The sequence below is a fragment of the Neopelma chrysocephalum genome, unplaced genomic scaffold (assembly GCF_003984885.1).
Source record: "Neopelma chrysocephalum unplaced genomic scaffold, ASM398488v2 Primary Assembly neopelma1_119, whole genome shotgun sequence".
Taxonomy (NCBI): Eukaryota; Metazoa; Chordata; class Aves; order Passeriformes; family Pipridae; genus Neopelma; species Neopelma chrysocephalum.
The window spans coordinates 7,867,566-7,893,050 of record NW_020897781.1 but is presented as its reverse complement, the minus strand read 5'-3'; the positions used below and the strand labels follow the sequence as shown (position 1 = coordinate 7,893,050).

Genomic DNA, 25,485 nt, shown 5'->3' with positions numbered 1-25,485 from the left:
AGGTCTGCCCAGCCAGTGGGAAAGAGTGAGGGGGCCTGCAGGTGAACAGGTCTAATTTAAAAAGTCAGGACCCATTTCCCGCTTTTAGGCACCACAGAGTGTGTTGGTGCGATGCTTCAGCACACCTTTGCAGGCATCACACCCATTTCCAGAGCACCCTCCGAAACGAGCCCGTGCCACCATGACCTCAGCCTGCCCTTAAACACGGGGTGACCGGCACTGAGGGACAAGATGCTGCTGGGCGGGGGTGGCTGAAAGCAGGAGCCGGCAGACAACAGCAGCAGAGGGACGAGGTGCAGGGCCATGGTGAATGAGGGACAAGGTGCACTGGGAGTAGCAGTTCTGGGGGATGTGGTGCCTGGTGGCGATGGCTGAGGGACAAGGAGCAATGGCAGCAGCGGCTGAGGGACAAGGAGCAATGGCAGCCCTGAGAGATGAGGAGCACTGGCAGCAGGGGCAGCAATGGCGGCCCTGAGGGACAAGGAACAATGGCAGCTGGGGCAGCAGTGGCAGCTCTGAGGGATAAAGAGCACCGGCAGCAGTGGCAGCACTAAGGGATAAGGAGCAGTGGCAGCCCTGGCAGCTCTGAGGGACAAGGAGCAATGGCAGCAACGGCAGCAGTGGCAGCCCTGGCAGCTCTGAGGGACAAGGAGCACTGCCAGCCCTGGCAGCAATGGCGGCCCTGACGGAGCGAGCGCTGCGGTCTCCGCCCCCGCCGGCAGGGGGCGCCCCGCGCGCCCCCGCGCGCGCAGCGCGGGAACCGTGACGTCTCCGGCGCGTGACGAGCCCGGCCCCGCTGTCACGTGACTCCCCCTCCCGCTCGCGCTCCCGCGGTCATCCCCGCACCCACCATAGAGTTTGCCGGAGGTGGTCGCCAGAGCGCCGGCTGCGGGCGCGCCGGAAGTGGCGGCGCGCGGGGTGCGGCGGGAGGTTGAGGCCGGCAAGATGGCGGAGTGAGTGCGGGACTGAGCCAGCGCGGGGCTGCGAGGCACGGCCGGGCCGTGCCGGCCGGGGGCACCTTTCCCTCAGCAGCGGCTCGCGGGGGTGCGGTGAGGGGCTCGGAGCGGCTCTGCGCGGCGCCGAGAGCTCCAGGGCGGCGGGAGGAGCCGGCGGGTGCGGGCCTGCGGGCCCGGCGGTGGGATTGGTCTGACGGCGGGCTGTTCGTGCCCTGTGTCGGCTTTCCTCGCTCCCGGGTGCGGTGCCGAGGGTTTGGTGTCTGCAGTGCGCGAGGCAACCCAGCGGTAATCAGCTCCGTGAACCTGACCTTGCAGTATTTGTGATCGTAGACTGCTTTTAATAACTTTTAGCGAATTGGTCAGCAGCACAGATTCGGTGTGATCTGGTGGCTGGTTGGTCTGTGCATGTCCTCAGTAGGCTGAGTCTCTGTCGTGCTACTCCCATCCAGTATGGTCACATCTTGTATTATCCTGACAGGTCTGTGAATGCCACCCATGAGGCCATCAATGCCACCCTCCACACTCTGCTGGCTGCTACGACCAAGCTGGTGGCACCCACACCTCCCAAGCCCATCCTGCCAGTCCAGACTGGAGTCCAAGCACAGCAAGAGGAGCAGTCTAGTGGCATGACGATTTTTTTTAGTCTTCTTGTTATAGGTGAATGATGAACTGAGAGTCTGTTAATCTCTGTTAACGTGTTCTGTGCCTGAGGACAGAGGCCAACTCACAGTCATAGTGGTTTGGTTCTCTCTGTGCTGTGGGATGCTGCACAGGGATTTGGGAAGTTGAGTGTGTAACTGCCCGACCCTCCCAACCCTGTGGAAGGTTGGGGACCATTGCAAATGGTCTCAAAGTGCAAACAACATGTTTTAATTGTCTTTACCTTCTTTACCAAGTACCTAGCACTGTTCATGTGTGGAACAGACATTGTCAGGATGGCCCGTGGTGTTGGGCAGAGTTTGAGGACAGTGCACTGGTAGGTGTCAGTGTAACCACTCCTGCCCTCCTGAAGCCCCCAGAGCCAGTGGGTGACACTCAGATTTACAAGCACAAGTACTCCATTTCAGTATCTCGTTTTGTGGCTCTCAATCTCTCACATTTGTGCAGGGGTGTGATGGCAACGTGCAGAGTGTCATCACTGACACTTGTGCAGATAGAGGCATTTTGGGTGGCATGTGCTCTCCAGACTTTTCTGTAAGTCTGGGCTGATGTCTTTCTTCAAGAGAATATAGTTGTCTCACCTTCTGCTTAGAGCAGTGCTGGACCCAGAACTGTACCAATAACAGAACTCTCAGGAGGGTGAAAGGTTTGTCTGTTTTCCTTTCTGTGCTTGTGCTTGGTTCCTCCAAAGCACTGAGAGACTTTGCTGGGGCAGACAAGTCACCCCGTCTTCTGACTGGTGATTTTTCCAGTAGCAACTGTAGGAAATAAAAGGTATAGAGTTGGCAGCAGTGTGCCAACTTCTGCAAGTCATTTAAGGTTAAAAAAAAATTGTCTTCTAACTACTAAGTGCAGCAAAAAGTAGAAGGCTTCTGCTTACTTCTGAGGTACCTGTGTGTCTTCAGAGAGGGTTCCTCTGTTCCCAGGGCTCACTGACATACTGGATTTGAACAAAAGAAAGACCAAAGCAAAATGCAGTATTTCTGAGTATGTGTGTCTCATGGATTTTAAAAGGACCATTCATGGTAAAATTGCATTCCTGGGAATTACCAAACAAGCTGTGATTTTTTTTGGCGAAGTTCCAGTCTGTATGCCAGTCTGATAACGTAATGGATCTTAAAAGCATCACCCTGGGGACAGGGGGGTTCCCTGAACAAAGTAAAGCCAGTATGAAAGCTTATTGTGCATCATTATTCCCAATCATAATGTCTCATTTAAGAGTGTTGGAACATGAATGTGTGGGCCCCACTCTGGAAAGTGGCCTTTACGAATGTTCTGGAGTGGAACAGCCCCAGAAGCAGGTTGGTTCTGTGTTGTGTCAAAGCCAAGCCCCAGATGTAAAGTGCCTGAAGTTCCTGAGTTGATCTCCAGCCCCGTGTTTCTATGGCTTGTTTGTGTGTTCAGATACCACTGCTAGAGTCACATCCCTGCTGTGCCACGTTCCTGTGATCCGTGGCTTCCCTGCTGCTGTGGTGCTTTTCCTTTCCCTTGAGGGACACTCAGGTGTCCCTTAGCCTGGCACAGCACTCGTGCCTGTCACTGTACCCCCCACAGGTGCCTGGAGCAGGTGATGTGCTGCCAGACACAAGCAGAGCAGTCAAACACAAGGAGTGGAGACCAACAGCTCAGGAACATCCCAGGCTGCCTTAATATTTATGGTGGTGGGAGCTACTGCTGAGACTATGGTGCTTTTTGGTTTATTGCCAAAGCAAAGTCTACTAAATCACTGGGAGAAGTTTTGCTGTGTGTATTTTAGAAATACTACTTAAAAGTATATTTTATTCTCCTCTAACACGTCTAAATCTACTTTTTTTTCCCCTTCATAGCTATTTGCATCATATTGGTGCATTTACTGATAGAATACCGGCTTCATTTTTTACCAGAGAGCGTGGCTGTTGTGTCTTTAGGTGAGTAACCATGACATTTTTATACTGGACCTGTGTTAATCCAGGGACTGTCAGTAGCCTGTAGTGGAGATAATGCTCTGTTGTGTGTTAACCATCGCTAGAAAGATGCAGAAAACTGCATGCAGTGAAGAAAACAATGAATTCATAGAGTTGAATTCATTGAAGAAATAAATGAGTGTACAGGCAGAGACTGGCCCAGGAAAATGACACCCACAGGGATGTCACTACCTGGCATCTTCCTCTGATTTTGCATCCTTACTGCAGGAGATGTGCAGCACTCTCTGGTCACGAGGCTCCAGCCTTCCCTTTGAAGTGGTACATGTGTTTGTGTTAGTGTTGTTAAAACTATGTTTCTGTGTGTGATTTTAATGTAGCTGGAAACTGCAACTATCCTGAAAACTTGCCTGGACTGCCAGATCCTTAACTATCCCAGCAGCACCATGGCAAGAGCTCTTCCTATGACTTGAGCTGTAACAATGGCACCCTTCATGGAGATTAGGTGCTAATTTAGTTTGAATTAAATTTGGAGTATTCCTAAGCCTGTAGTTGTATGTTAGGGTAATTTCATGTATTTGTGTGCTATGCTCCTGATTTTATGAATGAGGAGCAAATCAGGCCATATACATTTACCATTTTCTCTACATGCTGTCTAATGTTTGAAGAGCCTGTTCTAAGTATTCCCAGCAGCAGTTTTTCAGCTGTCTCTGACTTGTCTGCAAGATTCTGTGATATTTTTGCTTCTATTACTAGTGGCACTTTCACTGACAGCTGTTCTAAAAATACCACAAGAAGACAAAGATGCTTAGTTATAATCCCAGTGTAGCTCAAAGGAGCGTAGAACCAGTTGAGCAGGTAGATTTTTGACTTTCTCCTGGGCTTGGCTGGTGTCTTCTCTCATATTTTCCTAAGTGTGTTTTTACACAAGTTCTCGGTGGAAGGAAATGAGCTTTCTGGTGCTTGTCAGTAACTTATGCTTTCTGGGAAAAAGGGATCTTCTTGCATCTTGCATGCTAGATTGAGAAAATCTTGGAGGTGTTACTCAGCAGAAAGAGAAGCATATTTTCTGGCAGCATAACTCCCTGCATTTGTAGATGAGTGTGTGTGGTGCAGACCACATCATGTTACTCACATAGTAGAAGGTTTTGAAGATTCAAGTGACATTCATTTGCAAGGCCCTGTATGAGTTCCAGTGTTTCTGTGCAGCTGAAAAACAAACAGACCTGTAAGGAACCTGTCCTCATGCTGGTGTGGATTTCCTGGGTGTTTTTATAGCAGCAGCATCCCTCAGATTTTTGTGCTTTTATGCTTCTGTCCATGACATGGATCAGAGCTGCTGCAGCTCACCCTGATTCACGTTGTCATCCCCACAGAATCCGCCCAGCACCTGATTCACTGCTGACACACTTCTCTCTCCCTCCCTCCTTATTTTATTGCCATGGACATGTGAGGTGTCTCGTAAATGTATCTCCCAGTGTCCTAAAAGGTTCCAAAAGGACATTGCTATCCCTTCAGTATCTTTTCTCTTTGTATACAAAAACCCAGGTGAAAGGTGTCGATTTGGCTTCAAATCAGGTTAGTTACCACGGCTATTAAATAGCTATTCTAAATTTAAGCATAATCCCCAATATAAAATTCAGCAGTGTATTGATTGCTCTTGCTGGCATAGTTTTGGATTTTCTTGGCTATCATCTGTATATCCTGCCACAAGCCATGTCCTGGGCAGTGCAGAGTGGAGGTGTCAGGCCAGCTTGTGTCCCTGCTCCTGCTGAGCTGTGCAGAGCAGCAGAGGCACAGACATTTTCCTCTTTCTGTTTCTTCCTCTTGGCATCTCAGAAACAGGAGAAGGATTTTAGCTGTTGGATTTAAGTGTTGGTATGTCCTGTGCTCCTGTCAGTCCCAACAAAAGCTTGTTTATGAAACAGGGAGGTTTCTTGCTGGGGTTGTTGCTGCTGTTGCTCAGGCTGGGTCAGCAGCTGCCCCTGCTGTGTTCTCACCTCGAGGCCGTGCAGGAACTTGCCCGGGTGGGTTTTGGGGTGAACCACAGCAGAGCTGCAGTCTGTCCCCCCAGCCAGGCGAGATGATACCAGCACATGCAGTTCCTGGAAGTCAGCAGGGTGTTATACCCAGTAGCAGCCCAGATGTCCTGTGTCATTTCAGCCTTATTTAGTTTATGGACTCAGTCATACTGGAACTACCGTCGGCGCTGGTGACAGGACGCGGCATCGGGATAATCACTGGAATTTGCAGCTCATTGCTGCTTGGTGTCCCCCTGGGAATGGGAATGCTCTGCACAGCTGCAAGAGCACAGCTTGAGTTTCAAGTATCCAGTTTTGTGAGCAGTGCCAGAAATGAAGTATGTCCTGCTTTGGCTTGTAAATTATGCAAATATTCTCAGGAAGTTATTAAAGGCTAATAAAAGTGGCAGCACAGAAGATAGGTATCATTTTCACAAATGCTCTTCCTCCCATTGTCTAAGCTGCTCGGAGGTTTCTGGTTTATGGTTTCTAGGGGGTGTGACTCTCCTGGTGGAAAGGGCAGGAACACATTTTCTGAGGCTGGATTTTGATCTTCATCCTTAAAAGCTGATGGAATCTCATTGGTAAAAATAGTTGCCAGAAAAGTTTTTTCTCTTTGATTTGTTACTGAGTTTTAATGTGTTCTCAGGAAAAATAAAGGTTGGTTGTAATAAGAAAATTCCTGTAAAATTTTCAAAAGAATGGGGCTTAGATTAACTCTTACAGACTTAACTTTCCAATTAGCTCCTTGACAAAACTGATCTGCCTGATTTAATAGAACCAGCTGATCAAAAACTGTGTTCATTCGTCTAGTAATAAAGAAAGAGTAAAGATGTATGGGACAGGTTTTAAAAATCAGCATCAAACTTTGATTCTGCTGCTGTTAAACCCTCTTCTTGATGCATTATTTTTGCAGGTCTCTCATGACTTTGCTTGACATAATCTTAGTACTGCTGTGTGTAATACACAGGTAGAGGTCACTTCTGCTATGTAAAGGTGTAAGTTGAATTCAGGCCCATCCTGTCCCCTTAACTCTGCTATTGCCCTCCACTGATATTGTTGTTATTTCATTTTTGATATCATGCAAGGACCTTTTTTGTCTGTGATGCTGTTAGAGTTATCTTGTGATTAGCTCTTCCTTGAAAAGGAGACTGAGCCAACCTTTAACTTAAGCCTCAGACTCAGGATGGGGGTGTTCAGCCTGTAGCCCACAGGCCATGGGTGGCCTGCTCAGGGCTCCAGTTACCCAAAGTCATGCTGGAGCCCTTCCGCTTCAGAAGAAGTGAGTTAAGGGATTCTCTTTTAAATCCCGTCTAAACCTAGTTCTGTGTGAGGGCTCTCAACACTGAATCCCACCACAGTGAGCATCAGTTCAGGCAGTAACACACTTCCTGACATCCATGCCTTCAGGTGGATGGGCTCTGGGTCTTGTCATTTGGTTTTTCCCCACACAGACTTTTTGTTAAGTGGCACAAGTACTGCCTGTACCAGCTGAAGATAGTGTTGTTGCTCTGCAAAAATTAGCAATGTTCTAGGCCTTGGCTTCTGGCCCAGCTGCCATCCCAGGGTGGGAGGCCCAACTTAGGACTGAGACCCATGTTTGTGTGGCATGTGAGTGGCTGTATCTGTATTCTGTCCTTCAAGGAACAGCAGACCTTTGATGTTCCTTCATTAATGTTTTGCGCTTCCTTTCCATATAAACAATTTCATGGAACAATTATTTCTATCCTCAGGGACTGATGCCTTCACAGATTTTTGTATGAAAGAAGGCTTAGGCCTCACGGCTTTGTGTGTGTGACACATCCATCAGGAGTAATCCATGTGATTCTATTTGTAAGACTCCTTTGTTAGCTGCAGCATGAGAGAATAAAGGCTCCTGAGGTACAGGAAAGTGTACTTCGAGCTTCTCAGCCACTTTTTACCTTTCATTTTGTGTATTCCTCTTCTACATCACAGTGTTTGACTGTGAAGTCTCCATTCTGTAAATAATAAAACACAGCTATGCAGAAACACAGATCTGGAATCTGACTAAAGACAAATTCCTCGTAACTACTTGAAAACATTTTAACGACAGTTTGTGAGTTATTTTCCTGCCTTCCAGAAGAAACCTTTGTCTTACATCTTACATGTTTGAAGATTTATAGGAGGAAAGAGCGTGATAACCTTTAACCACTGAGTTTGCAGCAGCCTTGATAAAATTCTTTTATACTCAAATTAGTATTTCTACATGACTTAAAAGATGTGTAATTCATTTGGGAAATAGTTCTGACAGTGTCTCCACCCTGATCAGAATTTGTTGCCAGAAAGTGCTGTGATTTCATTCAAACAAAATTCACTTCTTTGGAGAGGACTGATGTCATTTAAGCTGCTTTAACACTGCAAATAGCATTGAAGTGACATGAAGCACAGATGTCTAACTCATAACTTCCTGATTCTCCAGCAAGAAGGGTGGATTTTTATTTGAATGCAGCTCAGATGAGAAGTGGTTTTGAGTAGTTAAGCCTGTTGTCTTTCTGCATCACTAAGCATCACACTCTCAGTATGAGTGTTTGGGTTGGGATATCCCAGGAGACAATCTGTTGTGTCAGGAAAAATCTGGAATTATGTAATGTATTGAAAACTGGGTATTTGGATATGGAAACCAAAACCACCTTGTGTTTTTGCAATTTAGGAATTAAAGACTTGCTGCTTTATGGTTTACCTTGTTTGCACTTTTAAAACTTAGAGAGCTGATAAACAGTGATGTGTTTTGTGGCTATTTCAGAATGTTTTCTCATTCTCTCCTAGGTATCCTTATGGGAGCTTTTATAAAAATCATAGAGGCTCAAAAGCTGGCCAACTGGAAGGTATAATTGAAACAATTAATTTTTAATTGTAGAACAATCCCTAAACATTTAAAAAAGACTGCTTGTAATAGTAGGATTTTTTTTAGAGAGAGAGTCTTGACAGAAGTGTCTCCAAGAGGTGAAGTCTGCAGTGAAACAAGGATTTTGCCTCCTACATTTTATCCATACTGTCAAAGCAATGAACTGTCAGTTAAACAGCCACAAAATCAGCATTTTAAAATACTTTCTTATTTGTTAAATAAAATAATCTGACTAAGATCATGTATGTAGGAAAAAAGAAGAAAGCTCGAAAGGTGGCTCTGATTTGAGCACTCATTCTGTTAACATGGTAAATACTGATCCCAGCTGATGAATTACATGGTGATTATCTGGGAAGTGCTGGTCACATCTTGGGAGGCACTGGGGAGCTGTGTCTGCTTTGCTCACATTATCAGCCAAGGTAAAAGGTCACAGGTATCACATTATTATTTGCTTATTTAAATTACTATCACTGTAATCAAGTTTAGGTTTTAACAGAGGCTGCCATAATTTCAGATGTGAAATGTTCTAATCAATAATAATTATGAACTTTATTAAATGGTTGTAAATTTACTAGATACTTTTTGTTTATCAGACATGATTAAAAATAGAATATTTAACTGCTGGCTATGTCCTTGTACAAGGCAAAACTTGGATCATATCCCTGCCCTAGGAACTCTGTAATGTAATTTCTGATGATCATGCCTTACTCAGTGTTCCCTCAAGTTCATCACTAAGACCTTGTGTTTGCTGGTGGTTCTTGGCTACCACGGCTGATAATCACAGCCCTCACGTTGTACTTTCCTGATCTCTGCTCCCATGCACCACAAATGCAGTCCTTCCTTTCCATTGTTCTTGCCTCCCTGTCCAGCTCTGGTTTCAGGTACAGTTGCTCAGATGGGTGAGAGTTTGTTCCAGTGCAGTGACTGTGCTGACAGAAGCAGGCAGTGTCAGCCATCCATGCACGGAGCTGTGCGTGCAGAATCCTGGGCTAGAGCATCTCAGTCTAAAGGATGAGTTTTGTTTTCTAAGCCCCCAAATCCTTTAAGATGATTATCTGTGGTACAGGCAGGAACGAGACTTTAAAGAGATGAGGACCTCTGTTTTGAAAGCTGGGGTTTGAACAGAACAGTCCATCAGCTGTTTAACCTGGATTTAAACAAGTTAATCGGTGCTTGCAAAGGTGACAAGCTCTGCTGGGGAGCCAGGAGGGAGACAACAGGTGGGTAAAGAGAGAGGCCCACTCAGCTGGGAATAATTTGCCTTCTTTGCTTAGTCTACCTGCAGAAAAACCAGTGTGCCAGGCTGGGGGTACAGCTCCATGAGCAGCATTAGCCAAGGGATGAAATAGGTGACAAGGAGTGAGGGCACCAAAAAATAGCATCTTGCCTCATCCTGGGTGCCATTTATATCACTGTGGTGGCAAAAAGGAGCCATCAAGAATAGTACCATTGAATTTCAGACAGAAATTGTATTTGCTGAGAAGAGTCCAGGCTCAGACTGCTCCCAGTGGTGTAGCCTGGTCTCCTGCAGGTGCCCTGAGGTGATGGTGTGATGAGCTTCCCTTGGTCCCAGTTCACCTGTTCTGCTCAAACAGTGTCCAGGAAGTCACTGTTCCTTGGCAGTCCGTACAGATTTCGAGACTGTGAGATAAAATGGGAATACTCTTTGTGGAAACAGAAAGACTTTTCCTTTGCCATAAATAACCTGTTTTCTCTGCAGCTTATTTGGAGGCAGTAATTTAAAATAAGTAACTCCTAGATTTCTGTCACTGGGTTGAAAAAGAACAACAACAGAAGTAGCAGCCCTGGAATAGCTTACTGTTCTTCAGTCTTTTACTTTGTGATAGGAAGGGAGAAAGATTAATGCCATTTTCATTTTCCAACATATTTTTTAATAATTTACCTTTTGGAAGATTTGGTGTTATTTCAATAATGATGATGATATCACTGAAATTATGATTCATTTTTGTTTTTCAGGAAGAAGAAATGTTTCGTCCAAATATGTTTTTTCTGCTTTTGCTTCCACCTATTATATTTGAATCTGGATATTCACTGCACAAGGTCAGCCCCTGCCAGAAACTCATTTTGCATGCTGAGGTTTTGTTTAGAACACATTCTGCTTTTAGTTATCTTCATGAAGTTTAGGGTAATTGCATTAAATTCCATTATATTAACCATTAGGGAATTGAGAGTGCAAAATTTAAGCCTCTTCAACCCAGAGTGCAGAGAACATTGGTTGTTACTGATAACTGACTGCTGGCAAGGTGTTGGGTTTGTGCTTTTCCTTGGCTGGAGAGGTTTCTTACCTCATCAGAGCTGTACAAGGGCTGCTGTGAAGGAGCCAGACTGGGAAGGAGTGGGATCAGAAGTGAGGAAGGTGACGTCATTCCAGAGGAGAGGAAAAGGTTTCCAAGGGTTCTCACCCCTCGCCTGGGAACCTGTGTTTCCATGGACATGTCTCACAACACTAGTCCTGGCCAAGGGGGCTATTATTGGAAACCCAGTTGTGAATCACAATCTAATTTAGATGCAAACCCAAACATGAGATTTCCCTCTGGCAATTTTCACTAATTTACTTGTTATTATGTTCCAGGGTAATTTTTTTCAGAACATTGGTTCCATCATTCTGTTCTCTGTATTTGGCACTGCAATCTCAGCTTTCATTGTAGGTGGAGGAATCTATTTCCTGGGCCGGGTAAGACTTACTGCTTTGAAGCACTTCAGTGTATCTGGCTTGTTATTTGAAAGTCCATTTTTCAAGAGCAGACAAACATAGTGAAAGTGAATTCCTGAGTCACAAAGTCCAATTCTCTGCTCTCACAAAGGCAATGTTTTACAACCCTTTCCATGGATATTGCTGGGGAGGCTGTGGAGTCTTCTTCCCTGGGAATACTCAAAAGCTGTCTGGACACAATGCTGAGTGATGTGTTCCAGGGGACCCTGCAGAGCAGGAAGGGTGGGCCAGGTGACCTCCAGTGGTCCCTTCCAACCTGCACCTCTCTGTGATTCTGTGGCACAGCATGCTCCATGTGGAAAGCAATTACTTTTTTTAACTTACACAACCTTCCTATGAGAAGGCTGCTCCAAAACCTGTATTCTCAGAACCATCTTCTGCTTTCCAATATTAAACTTACTTGTTCTTCTCTATATTTTTTTTTGATTCTGTGGTTTGGTGTTTCCCACTGATTAGATATAGACACAGATATTTATCTTTTCTCTCAGACTTCATTCTGGTAGGCAAAGCATTCCATACTTTCCTCTTTGCCCCTCAGATTTCTGTTACTTTGAAGGCCTTAGTTACTCTACTCACCTGAATCTGGTCCAGTTCCATCTGGTCTTCCCTGATCTTGGTTGACCAGAATTGCAGCAGTAAATCACTGTTGGAGGGCAGTGTTAAACTGAGTAACATCACTACTGTGATTTTTTTTTCTTGATAATGAACTTGGGATTTGATGAATAGTTTCATTTTTAAAAACAGCAGAAAACCACAGTTGATTGTGATTTTTATGTTTTACCTATTCTTTCAGGCTGATGTAATTTATAAACTCAACATGACAGACAGGTAAGCTCTTGGGGAAATGGTGTAGTATATGAAATGAAGCTTTCTTCCAGATAACTATAAATGGGAAATGCACTGCAGTTGGCCAACTTCTAGTTGGTGTTTAGATTGCTGAGGTTCAACATTGTATATGAAACCAATAAATAGATCAAAGACTTCTGTACCCTATTTATTACACCCTTATTTCCCAATTGTATTGTACTCTATTCTATTCTACTCTGTTCTATTCTATTCTGTTCTATGCTCAGTGATTTTTCTAGACAGATACTGGGTATTTTAACCAAACTTTAAAGTTAAGATTTGTAAACTTTGATTAGTTGGTATTATTAATGAATATAAGGGCATAACTTCCTTGTCTAAATCTTCTCTTAAAAGACAGAATGAGTTTTCAGTATCAACATAGATTTTTTTCAAGAACTTGGCAAAGGATCAAGTTCTCAGGAATGGAAAGAGAGCATAACTTACCACTGTGTAGAAACTGTAACACAGAAGGTCTTTGTTACATGTTGTTCATATAACTTACTAGGTATGTATTTTTCTTTCATCTAGTTTTCTCTTTTGTTTTGTGTTCTCCCAGTTTTGCATTCGGCTCTTTAATATCTGCAGTTGACCCTGTGGCCACTATTGCCATTTTCAATGCCCTCAACGTGGATCCTGTGCTTAACATGTTGGTTTTTGGGGAAAGCATTCTCAATGATGCAGTCTCGATTGTCCTGACCAAGTGAGTGCATTGGAACTACACATGTGTATGGAAACAGCAACCACTTTGTTTTCTGTTGATTAGTTACTCAAACATCCAGTAATTCTGCCACCTCCATTTAGAACAAATCAGGTATTTCTGGTGTAAAACGGAATTTTGTGTGGTCCTTTGTTAAAAGCAGGAACTGCATAGGCAGAAGACAGTAAATGGCTGCCTCATTACCACTGCCTCAGTGCCTTATCTCATTGATCCCAGATAATTAATTGCTATCTAATTCCATTCATTTATCAGCTCTCTGTCTGTCTGCTTTCCTGACAACAGCAAACCAACACGTCACCCTTCAGGCTTGCACAGAAAGGTTCCCCTTGCCAAATATGCCACTGCATCTCTGTCACTGGCCTGTGCCCAGAGTCCCACTGCAGCTGGGGGGGAATGCATCAACAGCCATGCAGTGGTTTCATAGTTATGTTGGGGCTGTCACAGGAAAGAAGGACATCCAATATCCTTATCTTTTGCCCACGGTAATTCTTTGGGGCTGAAAGAGTAAAAAATGGATGGATAAATCTTGGTGTTACTGCTGAAGTCAGCAGATGTGACTGTGATTGTACAGAAGGAGCAGATATAGCAGGCAGGTAGTGAAGTCAGAGTCATTTTCCAATGAACTAACTGCTTTTACTACAGTTGTGGTGCTTTTATGGAAGACCCTGAAGGGTAACAGCAGCCAAAAGGAACACTGGTTGGAATCCATGTCTTCTTTGCACAGAATTTCCATGAAATACATTCCTGAAATTAAAAGAGGTTTCCCCCCTTTCCTCCTGAGGGCTGCTTTGTTTTCCTTCGGTGACCTTCTTGTCTCTCCTCCACACCTAAATATTTGATGAGAGTTCTTCCTGTTCATTGGTTCTTCTTGGAGGATCACATGAGTTTTTACCTCTGTAAAATGTGTTTTCTTTCCCTTTTCAAACTTGGAACATTGTTTTGAAATACTGGGCATCACCATAGCCTATTTACGCCATTCTGGGATTCTTCAGAGGAGCATTGCTGGATTTTTAGCAGAATTAGGTTTCCCTTTGGGGATTACACTAAGGCTTGATTTAACGTCTTTTGACATTCCTCTTGTTATATATATCACAGTAAAAGCCTTTTAAGAGTGGTAGCAACAAAGAAATGGGAGTCTTTTTTGTTGTTGTGCTCAAAAGATGTTTGATATTTTTGGATCCAGGCTTGGAATGTATAACCATTTCTTTTTATTTCTCTTTTAATTGTATCTAGCACAGCAGAAGGTTTGACAAGGGAAAATATGTCAGATGTAAGTGGATGGCAAACCTTCCTACAGGCACTGGGATACTTTCTTAAAATGTTCTTTGGCTCTGCAGCGCTTGGCACACTTACTGGTCTTATTTCTGCATTAATATCCTTTTTTCATTTGGTGATACATATGTATAAATTGGTGAACTTCAACATTCTAATAGTATTTTTCTTTCCCATCTTCTGCAGCATTTCTTAGGGGATATTTCTTATGAGGCATTATTTTGTTGGCTGAGGAATTTGTCATGCTCATTTTATTTTTATGTTAGTGTGCATGAATGTGTATTAAAAAGTCACATCAAATTTTTATGAACATAATTAAGGTCTGAAATGCTTTATAATAGCTTTTGTGCATTGGAGTGTTATAAGATATGGTAATTGTTTTGTAAATTCAAAATATATTAATTCCATTTCAATACCAATCCATTTTTACAAGCATATGGCTCCTTTTTTTACATGCATAAACCAGTTAATTAAAAAGAAAAAAAAGCTCCTTTTCCCGAGGGCTTTGAGTCAGCCCAGCTCATTTGTCCCTATGGATCATGTGCAGGCAGCTGGATGCAGACACTGTTCTGTTTGGATTTACACTGGGTTATATTTTGCCCCTTCCACTTCCATTGGTTGCTAAACAACCCAGAAGCTTCTCTGCTGAGATCAGGAAGGGTGTTTGCTGTAGTCCAGACACCTTTGTTACTTCTCGGGGCTTTAATGTCAACACTGACTTCACTGCAGGTGATCTGGGCTCGTACAACAGTTGTTGGTGTCAGCTGGGACACACTGGCAAGCACTTTGTAAACAAGAGCTGAATGTTTGATTAAATGTAGAAATTTCCCTCTTGGTTCAGCAGCCTGATTCAACAAACTTTTAAATTATTCCATATATTGCCACAAAAGAGGGAGGCAGATGTTCAAGAAAAGCAGCTTATTTGCCCTTTTACTGTAATTTGTGCCTCGAAGTATTTGATTTACCAGTTATTATCAGTATTGTAGAGGCACATCAGTAGCAGATCTTTTTTGTCTCTGTCTCTGTCCATTCTGACAGACTTCTACCAGCAGTAGCTTCTATATCAAACTTTCCTCATAAGGAATTACTTATCCTTCCATATTGGAGTTGAAGGCCAATGTGTAGATTTTATTGGCTATTCAGTAGAGAAGTACATAAAGCATAATTATTGTTTTGTGATGGAATGACACAGATGAAAATTTCTTTGATTTTTTGTTTGTTTTAATTTACATTTTTCCATAACGTTTCCCTGTGTACGTGCTAAAGCACATTGATTTAAGGAAGACACCCTCCCTGGAGTTTGGGATGATGATTATCTTTGCTTACCTTCCTTATGGACTTGCAGAAGGGATCTCACTCTCAGGTGACTAGCAAAATGAGTCTGTGCAAGTTTCTTTGATGGGGGGTAGGAATTATTTGTGTCTCAGAGGGCCCCTGGTTTTTCTTTTTTGGGTGTTTTGTCATTTAATTTGTTCTTACTTTTAAGTTTGACTTACTTTAAAGAAACACTATTCTCTGCTTCATATTACAGAGGATAAAAGAGGTAATTGCAGCTTTTATCAGCATTAGTTAGCCACTGTAAATACTGGTATTGTCCCCAGCTACCTTTGCCCAACACAGAATTAAAGTCTCTGATTTCCAAAGGAAAGGGGGGAGGGATGCCACAGTTAGTGTAATTCTAATAGCTAGGGATTCTGCTTGGTTTGGTTTTTTCCTCTTGGGTTGTGATTTTAGTTTTGGTTTCTTCTGTTTACTGCCACGTTCTTTCCTACAGGTATCATGGCCATCCTCTTCTCTGGCATCGTGATGTCTCACTACACACACCATAACCTGTCCCCAGTCACACAGATTTTAATGCAGCAGACGCTGAGAACTGTTGCTTTCATGTGTGGTAGGTGCTGCTTACTATTAATATCTAGTATTAATAGTTTAAAATCTTATTCACGTGAAATGGTGATTCTCTTGGGAGCAGCAGAGGTGTGAATTTGCTTCTAGGCATTTGTATGTCCATGGGGCTTGTCTTCAAGAGAAGAATTCCTGATAGTGGAGGCTGGAAGGCACTCGAAAGTCACCTTTCCTGCCACACTGGATAAAACATGCAGTAAATCTCTCTCTCCCATCCTGCAGGCTCCTGCTAAGATTTGCCACAAGATTGATGACCCAATAGAGATCTCTGACTCCTCTACTCCTCTGGTCTATTTTTAGTTGTAGGAGATGGGGGTTGAGTACTGTTTTTTTAATGGTTTTGTATATAAAAATCTACTTGCAAAAACAATAGCTCCACAAATGGAGAAGTTTTTGGAAGTAGTGGGATGAGCAGCTCAGTCCCAGGGCCTTTCCAGTTCCTTCTACAAGCCAAACCTTTGAAGAAACGACATGTTTCTGTATGACAAACATATCCCTGTGTTTTGTGGGGATGTCATGAATGAATTCCATGTTGTTTGCTGGAGGATGCAGTTTGAATGTGGTCAGGGAATGGCTTTGCTGCAAACCGAGCTTAACCACTCCTTACCTGAGCAGCAGCAGCTCTTCAGGGTTTACTCTGAATCTATTACAAAAGCTAAAAAAGCCTGCATTCAGTCAAGTCAGTGTAAAGGAATTATTTATGAATAACTGGGCAAATTCTGTAGCTCCTGGTCAGCAGCTTAATTTATAAATTATATAAATATTTTTATATATATATATATAAAATATAGGTCCTATATTGCTCAAGTTAAAAGTTCCTCAGTCTTTAGAATGAGGTTTTGCTGGCTTTGTTCTCACTCCTTGGTAATTTACAGCTGAAAAAAGCCTACACACAGGACTAAGTGCTGTCCTCTGCTAGCAAGAGTAAAAGAGTCTGGCCTTTTGCATCACAGCATTTGGGCGTATTTTGTGTATTCAAAAGTCAGGAAATACCATGTAGCTATTTATAATAGGAGTAAAAAAGGTTTTCTAGAATTGTTTATTTAAGATGTGATTTCTCTTTTTCAGAAACGTGTGTTTTTGCATTTCTTGGCCTGTCAATTTTTAGTTTTCCTCACAAGTTTGAAATGTCCTTTGTCATCTGGTGCATAGTAGGTATTTACTTTCTTCCATACTTTTTAGATGCATTTTGCAATATTTCTTACTGGGGAAGGGACATTACAGTTTAAAGATTTTAGAATAATTGTTATGATTTATAGGTTTTTATAAAAGTACTTCTGCATTTTTGTATATTGCACAAAGTTTACTCTCTCTAATAGCATGAAATTATTCTTCTTGTTCTCAGCACTTTGATATACAATACTTCAGTCTTTAGGGAATTCCCTTCAGCTCTTATTTTGAAGCCCTTCTGTATAAGATCAGTAAAAGCAAGGAAAAGAACCTTGCTTGTTTTGACACTATTAGATTTATTAAATTAAATCTCAAAAGATGTTGAGATTAGTATCCATAACCATTCTGGTCATTTTATCAGAACAGTCCTGAGTTTTTACCTATCTTCAGGTTCCCATGAGTGATCTGTGTGATGGACAGTTCACAGCAACTCCAGTGCAAACCAGTATCAAATTCTGCTCCTTTCATCTCCCCAGCATTACAGCTTTGGAGTTTTCTCTCGTATATCATTACAGTTTGTTTACATAAACTAATTTAGTCCATGCATCACTTCTTCCCTCTGAGTTCACTGTAGCTTTATGGAGTGACAGTGAATTGTGTTTCACATGGGGGTTCCCTACATCTATTGCTATTAGAATTGTTTAATATCAGCAAGATAAAGTCAAATGAACGAAATGGGGACCCATTTCCAGTTGCTTACAGCAACATACACGGGCCCTTTTTAGTGCATGGTTCAAGGGAAGAATTGTTATCTACAACTTAGGGGTAGGGATATCAGCACAGGGAACTGCTCTCCCTGGACTACACCCAACTTCCCTATCTAATGTGTATCTAAGGTGTGACACTTCCTCCTGTGTAGCATTGCCCCCTCAGGCATAATGCAAATTGTGTAATTTTGGGGTGATTCATAAAGGAAAACAGCACAGCCCTTCAAAGATCCTGCTGACTAATTCTAGGATATTTACCTTACCAAGGTCTGTTTGTGGTGGAGCTTAAAAGCAATGCATTGAGAAAACTGTGCCTTTTTCTGAGTTAATGTTTTCACTGTGTTAATAGTTTGCCATTAAAACAATAGTACCTTTTTTTCTCTTTTCCCCTCCCAAAATGTTACTTCAATGTGTGGTGTGCTTTATAGCCATACCCAGCAAAGTGTTGAGAAATCAGCATGTGTGCTTTTTGTTTGGCTTCTGGCCTTTCTCTCTGAGGAACTGGTCCACGGGGAGAGAATAGAAATATCTTATTTCCTCTTGGCTGCTGTGCCAAGGGAATGATTAAAGGAGCTGAACAGACTGGAGTGAGGAGAACTTTTACTCAAAGTAATTCTTAGTGTCCCTGGAATGCCTCTTGGGTTCCATTTAGTTATTGTGAGTAAAGCAGCCTGGTCTCCATTAATGACAGGTCTGCAGACAAGTTAAGCAGACAAGGTTTTTCAAGAGTTAAATTCCACAATGCCCTGTGCTGAGAAGTTTCTCTGTGTTCATTGAGCAGCTCACCTGCCTGTGAGCAAAAAGAGTATATTCACCTTCTCCTGTAAAAGCAGCTGCAGCTGGGGCCTCATGCATGTAACACATCCAGTGGTCTTTTGCTTTTATTTCTGTTTTTCAGGTGCTGGTTCTGTTTGGTAGAGCAGTGAATATTTTTCCGCTTTCCTACTTACTCAACTTTTTCCGTGATCATAAAATCACCCCCAAAATGATGTTTATCATGTGGTTTAGTGGTAAGTTAAAGCTCAAAATATAGAGAACCAGAAAAAAATGTTTTATCTTTTTCATTGTGTGGGCCACCCTAAGAGGAATGGTTTTCCATTAGTTGAGAAGAATTCAACTGAACATTTGCACTGTTCTCAAACCCAAGTGGGACAGAAATGTCCCCTTTCCCCTTTGTGCTGGAGGACTGTGCAGTGGTGAGCCCACTAAAGCTTTTCTGCAGAGGCTGCTTATCCCTCTAGGCCTGAGAGCTTCACCCTCTGAACAGCAGTGCCTGAAGTTCTTAGACTCGTTATAGGGTGGGAACCAAGTGATGGATAAACACACACCCTAGGCTTGTAAAAAACCTTTTAAAGCTGGGGAAGTTCTCAGGGTGCTGGGGACTGAGTGCTGCTGTTGACTCACTCTCCACTGCTGTGCTGCTCTCTCCAATAAGGTTTACGTGGTGCCATTCCCTACGCCCTGAGCCTCCACCTGGGCCTGGAGCCCATGGAGAAGCGGCAGCTCATCGGGACCACGACCATCATCATCGTGCTGTTCACCATCCTGCTGCTGGGAGGGGGCACCATGCCCCTCATCAGGCTCGTGGACATCGAGGACTCCAAACCACGCAAGAGGAACAAGAAGGACGTTAATCTGAGCAAGACAGAGAAGATGGTTTGTTCCTCCTCTTTCACTGAGAGGATCACTGGGTTTTGTTGTTTTGGGTTTTTTTTTTCCCAGTTTAAACATTTTTCAGGGCTAGTACATAATTTTTTACAAGAAAGTAAAATGAAAGCGATGGAAAAAGCCAAGCAATATAATTTTAAAATATCCCAAAGACAGAGTTTGGTTAATGTTTACACAAAATAACTGTTTGGACAAAGGGAGGAGAAATAGTCTCTTAACTGAATCCAATTATAAATTGATCCATACCAATTAAAGCAATCCCTGCAAAAGCATAAAGCAGATGATAGAGGATTGAGTCATATACAGCGAGAAAGTAGTTGGTACAGTGTGAGACAGAAGTTAATCATGAAAGGCAGATGGGAATTATTCTGAAAAAGTCAAAGCAAAGGCCATGAGAAGGTGGTAACAGCAGCCCCCCTCTGACTAGACTTTATTTTAAAGCAATTTCTGGCAAAGTAACAGAACTGACAGAACCAACAACCAGTTTCTGGAACGTCTTGTGCAAAAGGTTGGAGAAAATAACGTATCCCAGAGCATTTTTTGCCTGGTTTTCCCCAAACCATTGAACAATATATGCAGAGTATTGTTCTGTAGGATCTTCAGAACTCGTTTTTTCTTGTGGCATGAGGTTGCTTGCAGTCTCCAGACCTACCTTGCCCTGTCCATGCAGGGATGTGCATGGGAAAAGCACAGGGACAGGCCGTGTTAGACACAGCTGGTTTGCAGTGGGACAATGACATCAGTGGTGCTTGCTGGATAAAATCATTGTCTAGCTCACAAGAGAAAACCTGCACACTGGAAACCTGTTCTCAGCAACAGTGACAATACAAAACATGGAACATTTGAGGCCTTTTTCCCTTTCAGTGTGGAAAGGGAAGCCAAGGGGCTCTGGGAATTGGCAGCTGAACAGACTCAGACAGCCCTAAGCCCTGGGAGGCTGGGGTGATAATTTCTGTATTGTTCCAGTGGGAACTATTTGTGAGAAGGAAGAGCATTGGGCAAGGACTGAAGCAGGCTGGAGGGATGACTGGCACTTCTCTGGGGTTATTCCAATATTTGTGTTTTTTCTAGGGAAACACCATAGAATCTGAACATTTGTCAGAGCTCACAGAGGAGGAATATGAAGCCCAGTACATAAAACGCCAGAACCTCAAAGGGTTTATGCGGCTTGATGTTGAGTATTTGAATCCTTTCTTCACCAGAAGACTCACACAAGAAGTAAGTCATTCTCATTTTCTTGAAGAAAAGAAACTAGAGTTGGTTATTTCCCTCAGTATCACGCAGGGCTTGTCATGCAACCACACAGCTTATGCATTAGGGACAGTGAGACATCTGTGTGCTGCTCATGCAGAGATAGAGCAGCTGTAATGAACAGCTGCACTGTCAAAGCACAGGTTGGATTAAATGAGCATCTCAGGGCTCCCCCAGTTAAACTCGGTGTATGGATTTGTTGAGCTCGCCTTTAATCATGTGGAGAACCAGGAAGGGCATCAGGAGTTACTGGTTACTGCTGCTGCTAGAAAAACCTGCTGCCACTCAGGCAGAGTTTTTAAAGTGCTGTCACACACAGTTCCTGCCTCTTACTGTCAATGGTCCTGTGACTTCTGGGGCCGTGCAGTTTCTGTCTTGGAAACATGCACCAACATTGCAACCTTCACTTTTCAGACTGCTCCACTGGGATACCAGAGCTGTGAGGCTGTAAGTGCAAGATGACACCTGACTGAAAGTGTAACTTAGCACTGAGTGGCTCTGAGAGGTGTAAATGCTGTGTCATTTTCACTCCCGTGCCTCAGAAACCTTAGACTCCTTAGCCACATAATTCACCCATTTTCCAGTTTGCCATAGAATTAAGCATTTTGGCTGTGGAGTTGATAATTTTACATAAAGTTTGGACATTTAATCTTCCTAGCCTTCTCAAAAGTACTATTTTTCCTCTTGTTTTGTACCCTTCTTTTCAAAAGTACCCTTTCAGCACTTTCCCACAAAAACTAAAGGCATTTTTTGCAAACCCAAAAAGGAATCAAGAAACCAGAGTAAGCATCTGATTTGTAGTTGGTAGCCAAAAGCACAGGCTGCCATCCAGATGGCAACCAAAGGCTGGAAAAATAAGCATGTGAATCAACACAGTAGGCCACAAGCTTCCCAGTGTGCCTGGGAACACGAGGAGGAGAGTCAAAGCCAGGTCCTCCAGACAGCATTGGGATTGTTGAAACACAAAGAGCAGGTCTGTCTAAAAACACAGGTAAAAATACCCCTCATCAAAACTGTCATCTGTGGCAATAATTACTGACTGAGCAGACTGAGCACTTGATAAATATTTTCTAGTAGGAAACAGGGTGGCTTTGCATGTGTAGAGACCAGGAGCAGATTATTTGCTGAGGAATATGCCCAACTAGTCTTTCTGTTTTGCTCTAACACACGAGTGGTGGTGCAGCCAAGTAACCAAGTGCTCTGGTTTGCCTTTGCCTCAGGACTTGCATGATGGGCGCATCCAGATGAAAACCCTGACAAACAAGTGGTATGAGGAGGTGCGACAGGGCCCCTCGGGCTCGGAGGATGACGAGCAGGAGCTGCTGCAGCAGAGCGGGGCAGGGGTGCGCTGAGGGTGTGTCAGAGCCCTACAGAGAGGGGCCAGCAGCCAGAGTCCCACTGCACAAAAGCTGGAAAGAGAAGGATGAATTTTCAGATTTCAGACACGTCTTGTGCTACACGTTTAGGTAAAACCCACAGCTCTGCTGTTGCTGGTCAGGGAGGGAAACCCACACGTGTGGGGCACGAAGAACCCTTCGTTCAGACTTCACTGCACAGCAAATTCCTGCAGCCTGTTGAAAAGCTGAACCATCTGCCATGAAATGATGACACTGGTTAATGGAAGGGCTTCTTCCCATTCCAAAACCTGCTGCGACCACACACTGCACTCCAAGCCATTGAGTGGCTCTGCAAAACAGAAGAAATTGCACTTTACCTTTTAAATATATATATTTCTTCACAGCATGGAGAGTCTTGACAGTTTATACTGTGAATTTGTTTCAGAACTAGTAAGAGAATCTGACTGGAATAAATCTATAATTTATGTGATTTGCACATTATGAACCCAGAGAAGATGCATACCTTGACAAAAGCAGATGTTGCACATACAAGGAAGCACCTCTGAAAACATAGTTTTGTCACTTATGAAATTCTTGATTTCTATTTTATGGGATTTCTTGTTTTTATGCTGAGGGATCTAATCCACAGTACTGATTATAGCATGGTTTGGGGGAGTGGGGGTACTGTGACACAGTGCAGAACTGTGTTTGAAATTGTTGTTTCTTTTCCTTGGCTAAAGCCAGTTGCAGTTGGGTTTCTGTAATTGGCAGTTGCTCCTTGCTGGCACTTTGGCTTCAAATCTTAAAAAAGAGCAGCTTTTATATTTCCTAATTCATCAAGTGTTCCTAACACTCCAGAATTCACCAGTGGAATTTTTAATCTTTTGTGGAAGCAAAAGCAGCACGTACATGAGGGAGAAGAGTCTACAAAATCTAATCCAAGTACAGAAAGGTTAATGTTGCACATGGCTGAAGCAGCCTCAGCTGGGAAGTGCCAAACAGCTTCCATTGTGCTGTCCCATTTGTTAAGGAGATTTTTCTCCTCTGCCTACACCATTTCAGAATCTGTGCTATCATTGCATTCGTTCTCCACGGCCCAGTGTTTGCTCAGCATTGCCAACACTTGAACACACGTGTTTGTTGCACATTCGCCGTGGTGACACAAGCAGCACTTTGCTCTCACTGCCAAATTCCTCCTTGGGCATTTGCATATCCACTGTGGGGATGTGAATTGTAGTTCAGCACCCAAATCTGACATGCAAATGCACGTGTTTGTTTCTGAAAGTGTGAGACTTACTTTCAATCTGGTTTTGCTACTGAGGTTTTTTTAACCACTGCTTACCTGCTGGGAGAATAAAAGTTAAGAAATGTGTTCAGAATCCTGACCCTGTGTTGTCTGAGCAGTTTTTCCTGCTGCCCTTTCCCTGCCAGTTCAAAGGGCCCCACTACTCGTCCCAGAGCTGGAACACGCACAGGTGGGTCTGAGCAGGGCATGAAAGCACTCAGGGCTTGCTTTGTTCTTGGGAGAATCTGTGTGAAAATCGTGCTTTTTTGTCACCCTTCTAGCCCCCAGTGGCCCGAGTTACCCCTCAGTTCCCGCCAGCCCTGCCGGGTTCCTCAGCTTGAGCCCCCAAGCCCGGGAGTTGTTGGGAAGGCCCCTGGGAGCATCTCCTGTCAGCGGCAGGGGTACAGGGGTGGAGCTGCCGTGAGAGCGGGGTTAGCGCTGTGCCTGGGCCCCGCTGCAGTCCCAAATCGCGCTGATTCCCGCGGTTTTCTCGGTGGGATCCGCGGGTTCCAGGGACCGGCTCCGCACCTGCCCCAGGTGCGCTGGGCGCTGCTGCCCCCTGGCGGCCCCTCGGGACATCCCGGGCGGGGATTCCAGGGATCCCACCGGGAATCGGAGCAATTACCTGGAGCCGCTGGAGCGGGGGGAATCGCTCTGAAGCCATTCGGGCGAAGACATTTTGGATGGCTTAATTTAAAAGCAGCTATTCCAAAATTTAAGAAAATATTACATTTGTCAAAACTTGGAATTAAGTGCGTATTCTGAGAGAAGACAGCTGTCTGACTTCCTTATTCTAGAACAAAAAGAAGTTTTTACCTAAGTGACCCATTCTCACATTCAGTTATCAATACATTGGCTTTTCCATCAGTCGTTTCACAGGTTGGAGTTCTTCACTTAATATGCTTAGAAAAGAAAAATTATCTGTCTCTGTTGACTTGCTTGGCAGTTACTTTGGATAATTTCCTATTTTGTCAGACCCATATAAAACTCTAATCCTCTTTGTACAAGGAGTAACTGCCCCATCTAACTTTGTTTCATCTGCAAATCAGTGCAAGACTAAACTTGATTTTTTAAATGCTCTTAACTACGGAACCCCCCAAAGTTGAACACAGACATTGGTGACTGCAGAGCCCTGGGGTGCTGCTGGACTGTGAGCTCTGGCTGCTCCTCCCGGCCCAGGAACTATGCCTGGAAGGGGCAGGGGAACCCAGAGCTCAGCTTCCACCAGCTCACAGAAGTTATTCTTCCACCTCGTCCAGCCCATCCCATTCCCCAAACCAACAGGTCTCACTCCACTGCTCCAGAGGGCAGCAAACCCACTCTGCTGTGTGGTCCCTGCTCTGTGCCTCGGTTTCCTCATAGCCCAGATGCCCTTTGCAGAGCCACCCAGCTTGATTTTGGGGGCTGCTAAAGCCACATCAGACTGGCCAGACTGACAGCAGCCCCTGTGCCAGGCAGGGAGGGGGTGCCCCAGCCCACCCCACTCCATGTCCCTCCTCAGGGGGACACCCAACCCCTTCCCTGTGCCAGCTGCCACACACAGCCGGCCCCCCTGGGCCAGGGGGAGCTCCCGGGGCTCACACGGGCACGGCGGGGCTGCAATGGGCTCCTGAGTGTCCCTGCAAACACCCTCCTGTCCCACCCCAGCGGCCTGGCTGGGGGCACCCTGCCCCCCGGGACAGCTGCGGGACAGTCACAGTGGGCATTGCCACAGGGGCTGGTTCATGTTCCACCTGCCCAGGTCTGAGCCTCCCCCATGTCCTGGGTGGGCTCTGGCCCCGCTGCTCGTGACTCACCCACCCAGCACGAGTGAACCCGCGGCTCCCCTGCCTCCCTTTCACCCCGGTGAGGACGTTATTTTTATCTCAACCACACCAAGAGATGCTCATTTATTTTAAACACTAAAGCGTCTGTGGGCTGTTTCTAGAGCCCAATCCTAAAGCTGCCACGAACAACAGTCCTTACCTGCTCTTTAGGAGCTCAGCCTTTGGGAAGCCAGAGCAGGGCTCCGAGCTGTGCTGGTTAAACACCCTTCACCTTTTCCTCCATGGCTGTGCAGCCCCACAGGTGAGGTCACCCACCCCAGAGGAGGTTTTCACCTGTGGGGCTGTGTGTAAAGATCAGTGGCACAGGCTGAGGCTGCCCAGCCTCCGGGAAGAGTGGGTGACAGCACAGGGGCACGTGCACC

General features: G+C 44.4%; 1 protein-coding gene across 2 annotated transcripts; it reads left to right on the top strand.

The window, feature by feature from the left end:
- Window positions 1–873: 873 nt before the first annotated feature.
- Window positions 874–23,397, top strand: SLC9A8 (solute carrier family 9 member A8). Of its 2 annotated transcripts, XM_027697353.1 has the most exons (16): window positions 874–953; window positions 1,435–1,613; window positions 3,443–3,523; window positions 8,326–8,384; window positions 10,382–10,465; window positions 10,998–11,099; window positions 11,932–11,966; window positions 12,541–12,684; window positions 13,936–14,074; window positions 15,232–15,337; window positions 15,749–15,865; window positions 16,948–17,030; window positions 18,655–18,766; window positions 19,192–19,412; window positions 20,496–20,642; window positions 21,896–23,397. In XM_027697353.1, exons 1-16 carry the CDS (start codon window positions 946–948, stop codon window positions 22,025–22,027), a joined length of 1,749 nt encoding a protein of 582 aa, XP_027553154.1. In that variant the 5' UTR covers window positions 874–945; the 3' UTR covers window positions 22,028–23,397. The 2 variants fall into 2 exon arrangements, with proteins under 2 accessions (XP_027553154.1, XP_027553156.1); XM_027697355.1 differs by lacking the exons at window positions 874–953; window positions 1,435–1,613 and adding an exon at window positions 1,670–2,262.
- The last annotated feature ends 2,088 nt before the right edge of the window (window positions 23,398–25,485 follow it).

What these genes read in the sequence shown, in the direction of transcription:
- SLC9A8 (XM_027697353.1), top strand. An exon ending in CTGGATATTCACTGCACAAG is followed by an intron (nt 10,466 to 10,997) that starts GTCAGCCCCTGC and finishes ATTATGTTCCAG; the next exon opens with GGTAATTTTTTTCAGAACAT. An exon ending in GTCTCGATTGTCCTGACCAA is followed by an intron (nt 12,685 to 13,935) that starts GTGAGTGCATTG and finishes AATTGTATCTAG; the next exon opens with CACAGCAGAAGGTTTGACAA.